The sequence below is a fragment of the Sciurus carolinensis genome, chromosome 8 (genome assembly GCF_902686445.1).
Source record: "Sciurus carolinensis chromosome 8, mSciCar1.2, whole genome shotgun sequence".
NCBI classification, from domain to species: Eukaryota; Metazoa; Chordata; class Mammalia; order Rodentia; family Sciuridae; genus Sciurus; species Sciurus carolinensis.
Genome location: NC_062220.1, coordinates 29,892,488 through 29,897,559, shown reverse-complemented (window position 1 = coordinate 29,897,559; position 5,072 = coordinate 29,892,488). Strand labels below are relative to the sequence as shown.

At 40.0% G+C, this 5,072-nt stretch overlaps 1 protein-coding gene across 1 annotated transcript; it reads right to left on the bottom strand.

Moving 5' to 3' along the window:
- Window positions 1-274: 274 nt before the first annotated feature.
- LOC124990272 (40S ribosomal protein S25-like) lies at window positions 275-648 on the bottom strand. Its single transcript, XM_047560099.1, is given in 2 exon segments — window positions 275-549; window positions 552-648. Coding segments are annotated over 2 exon segments (372 nt in total).
- Between the last annotated feature and the right edge of the window lie 4,424 nt (window positions 649-5,072).

Sequence of the window (5,072 nt, the reverse complement as noted above, 5' to 3'; positions counted from 1 at the left end):
CATCAGCAGAATTGTACTCATTGAAGGGGTGGTGGGTCACTTCAGACTCCATGAATGTGAGGCTGGACAAGTGATCATTCACCTCCTGAACTTGAACATTCATATAAATGAGTTTAGGAAAGTCTGCACATCGTTTTGCTTCCTTCCATACATAGCACGAGTCAGAAGTGGGGATAAAGTTACCTCCACTCTTTTTTCTTTTTTCTTTTCTTTTTTTTTTTTTTTTGATTTAATAAAATTGTATTTTTCCAAATGTACAGTTGATTGGACCTGCTCATGCATCTTCACCAGCAGCTGGGGCATCTCCACCCTTGGTATTTCTGGTGTAAATTATTTGAGCTCTGTGCTTTGAAACCACTTTGATAAGTCCTTTACTGCAGAGCTCCTGAAGGGCTGCCCTGGACAGGGAACCTTGAATCTTCAGTCTCTCAGAGACCACAGCTGGGGTTATAAGCTTGTAGCTGGGAACTTCCTTACAGAGTTTGTCATAAGTAGCTTTGTCAAACAAGACTAGATTTTTGAGTTTGTCCTGCACATTTCATTTGGATCGCTCTTTCTGGTTTTGCACCCAGATTTGTTCACTGGGTCCTTGTCTTTCTTGGCTGACTTTCCAGCATCTTTCTTCTTCTTGTCATCCTTGGGTGGCATTGTGAAGACTGGAGAGCAGCAACAGCTACTGCAGCCTTGTCAAGATGTTGGACAAAAAGCACCCCCATTCTTTATTATGCCGCTAATTTTCTGGTCATAAGGCCACATGTCCAATCACTCATCTATTTCACTAACATTATGGTTTATGGTTTCTTTTGTATTTAAACAAACTTGCAATTCAATATGTACACTTTTAGACCTATGATTCTAAAAACAAAAATCAAAACAACTTCTGAAACTATCAGGAATATTGTTTGACTTGAACATGCATCATTTTGATGGACATTGGACTATAGAAGAAAGAAAAAGAGAAGAATGTGACTTCCAGGCTAGGTTTGGGTGAATATTCATGAAAACAGAAATGTGATCTACTCCTTTTCTTATCAGACAGTATCCAATGATGAAGACATAAACCACTCTAGGTATTCCAGACAAAGGAATTTAATCTAGGGAGTTGGTAAGATAAGTATTATAAAGACTAGTTGAGAAAATGAAAGACATGGTGATAGCCCCAAATTAGAAAGCTAGTGAAAGCCAGGAGTGTAGAATTTTCACTGTCCCTGCGGGAGGTTCACCCACTGTTGCTGGGAAGAGCTGTCCCCATTACCAGCTGGAGAACCCTGGCTAACTCTATGTAGCAACTGCTGGAAGTCTGCTGTATCCAAGACCACCTGAGGAACTGGAAGTTGCCTGTTACTACCTGAGCCAGAGTGTCTGCCTCCCTCCTGCTTCTAACTTTGCTTCAGTACCTGCCACTGGAGGCACCAATCTGGAAACCCATCCTCAAGAAGTTCTAGGAAAGCAGTGGCAGTCTTTTTGGAAATAGCATGGAAGAAAGATCATGTCTGAATACTAGAAGACAGGACCTGGCACATTTACAAATTTTAAGACGAAAATTATTTGATAGGGATAATACTGTGAAAATAGGTTTATATCTTAATAACTGAGTTAATACCATTTTTTAAATGCCCATTAAAAGAACTGTACATAGGTTTAAGAAAAAAAGATTTTCACAGAGAACAATACATAATAAAATAAGCAGTTGACTCTAGCTAGCTTTTAAATTCTGTTTACCATAAAAATAAAGAATAAACAGTTCATAACCGTGTATATCGGCATATTCCCAGTGACTTGGGAGGCTGAGGCTGGAGGATTGCAAGCTCCAGACCAGTCTCAGAAATATAGTGAGGCCCTGAGCAACTTAGACTCTGTCTCAAAAACAAAAGTAAAAGGACATGGTTCAATCCCTAAAGCTATAAATAAATAAATAAACACACAAACAAATGAAAAAACAGTTCACATGGTTTATCAGTGAGCCAATCTTCAGAATTAAGGATTTTCTATTGTGGAGGTTTATTCCTTAGTGAAACAAGAAAGTGAAACACCAACACCTTATCTTCCATCTCCCCTGCACACAGGGGCAAGGACATAATTTGAATGACTACTGTATCTCAGCACCTAGAGCAGACCTGGTACATGGTAGACACTCAATAATTATTTGCAAAATGAATTAATAAATAGCTGAATGAACAAATAAATGTTTGGGTAGGGGAAAAAGTTGAAGAACCAGATAGGGTTACCTGGTGGGGAACAGAATGCAATATTAGGACATCAGGCTCTGGTATGTGAGGTCAAAGAAGTTTCGGCAGAATGAGCGAGTACAAAGAGAAGGTGAAAGGGAGCATCGGTTCCTCGCCAGGTTCTGAATGTTGTCTGGAATCGGTCCCTTAGCAAATCACATTGGCTTTTACCTCCAATGGGAAATGTTTTGGGTATACTTATGAGACTGGAAAGGGGGAAGCTACATAGGCTCAATCAGATGTGAGCCTTAAAAAAAACTATGGAGACAGATATTTGCTTCCAAACACTGTACCCAGAATAAAGTATGCTAAAGATAAAAATATCACAGAATTCTGGCTGAATGACTAACTTGTGAAATCCTTGCCCCTCCTCCCTCCCTATCACTGTCACCCACAATAACTGCAGGGAAATCTCCTGGCGACACACGGAGTGAACAGGCGATCAGTTCCAAAGGATAAAAAGAGGTGAGGGAGATAAAAATAAGAATGATGACACAGTAAGAAAAAGTAACATCAGATACAGAAAAGAGCTGGAATCCAAGTCAAGCCTCCAGCACAGGCAACAGCAACAACTGCTCCCTGGCACATGCTGAGGGGATTGGAGGAGGCTCTGCCTTTTTCCTTCCCAAAGAACTTCCAGCGGACCACCCTGGCCTTTTTACCCTTCCCCATCCCGACCCAGCACACTCTGTCATATTCCCTCTCCGCCTCCCTGACCTGGGGGCTCAGGCATGTTCTCCTTGGTTCCTCACCAAGAGCTAGATGCAAATTCCACATAAATGTGAAATAGATCCCTGAAGCTTCTCCTTGATAATGAACCTTCTGAAAAAGTTGGCATTCCTGGGAGCAGTTAACAGGACTGGCATATAGATGTCCTACATTTATTCACAAATACAAGATCCTTCGCAGAGGTCATTAGGAAATTTAGATTAGGAAGCAGATGCCTTCTGCTTCTGTTCTAGCAGGGCTTTGTAAGTTGGTTGGAGCATAATACAAACAGCTTGTCTTGCCACGATCATGATAATGACATAAATTATTAATATAGATAAGCACAGACAAAAGCAAAATTAAAACACTGTTAATGAATGTCACCAGGTTCCGGTTGGTTTTGTTCTGCTGTATTCTAAAGCTTTTGAGAATGAAAGCCATGGGGAGAAGGTGAGGAAAGCTTATTAAAATATATGCATAATATAATTTTCTGGATCTAGTGAAAGTTCTCTTTTATTCTCTACCTTTTGCCAAATGAATCAGGGCACATCAAGTCCTATCGTAAAATTGCCAGTTTTGAAAAATAAAAATACAATAAATTAATATGCAAATATAACTGGATATTCTAGGAGGTGCTGTTTGTTTAGTTGTTGTTGTTTTGGCAACTCTGTCCCATAGGTTCTTGCTTTAGTTGAAGTCAGGGATGAGAACATGACTCAGGACAAAGACCACTCTGTAACAGCGTTAGTCACCTTTCCTTCATTGTAACAAAATATCTGAGAAGAATAATTTAAAAAGAGGGAAGATTTATTTTGGTTCACAGTTTCAGAGCTTTTGATTCATGGTGACTTGGCTCCGTTGCTGCCGGACTTAGGTGAGGCAGAACATCACAGCCAGGGTGTTGGGGAGGAAACCGCTCACCTCACTGCCTAAGGAAGCAAAGAATGAAAAAAAGGCACTGGGGACAAGATAAACCCTTCCAGGGCACGACTTCCTCTCCTGGGGCCCCACCTTCGAAAGCGTCCATCAGCGCCCACTAGCACCAACTACTGGGAACCAAACCTTCAACACATGACCTTTGGGGTCATTGCAAATCCAAACTCTGAAAATAATGTTAGTAAATAACTTCAGGAAGCTTCAGTTTCTATGCTTTTAGAACCAGTTAATAATGCATGGAAATGATTTGGTAATGAAATGATCTGCTTTATTTAACACGACAGAAGCGTGTTTCACACATAGAAAATAATTCATTTATTATTTATTATTATTATTAATTATTATTAGATGATATTTAATTAATGTCTGAAATTATTAGAAAATTTTTTACCAGTAGACTTCTACCAGATTTCCTTGGTTTGGTTTTGCTTTCTTTTTTTTTAAACTTTAAGAGTGTATAAAATTACTGTGCAAATATTAAAAATCTCTACACTTCAGTTCTACATTGGCAGTCTAGGGAGGAATGCAAAAGGGAAAGGAATAGAGGAGAAAGACGCAAGGTGGAAGGATGGAAGACGAAGATGAGCACATGTGATCTGTGTGGCCTGTACGTGTTGAGAAATGTTGTATTTTCCAACACTTACAAACTGAGAAAATTTACCTAAATACACACAATTCTGGCTTCCTGGATAAATCATCGCTTTGGGCCCCTCAGGCTCTGAGTGATAGTTTCCCTTTTCAGAGGGAGCATGTGCATTCCAGGCCTAGGGTCGATTGCCCTGTCACTGATGTTTTTTGTACCTGGTCAGCTGCACTCCTTCATTTCATCTGCTTTGTACAACTGTGGAGGCCAGCTGTGGTTTTGGATGGCAATGACCCTTCAAATAATCTCTAATAGCAACCCAAGCCACCCAAACACACACAATCTAAGTAAAGAAATAGTGAGCTTGGAGAGCTAAACTCACTATGACAAGTGACCTAAACTAATAGACTTCAAGCATTTGTGCTCAAATGCCGCCTAAAGGAATCTTGAAAACTTCATGCTAGCACATTCTTATGTTGAAATCTCAATTTTTTACCATATGTTTAAACAGGTGAAATGATAGAAGCCTTAGCAGAGTGTCAGTCTGCCTCTCATCTTGAGTTCCCTCCACATCCTGATTTTCTTTTATTGACACAGTAAAACCTTGCCTGTGTGGA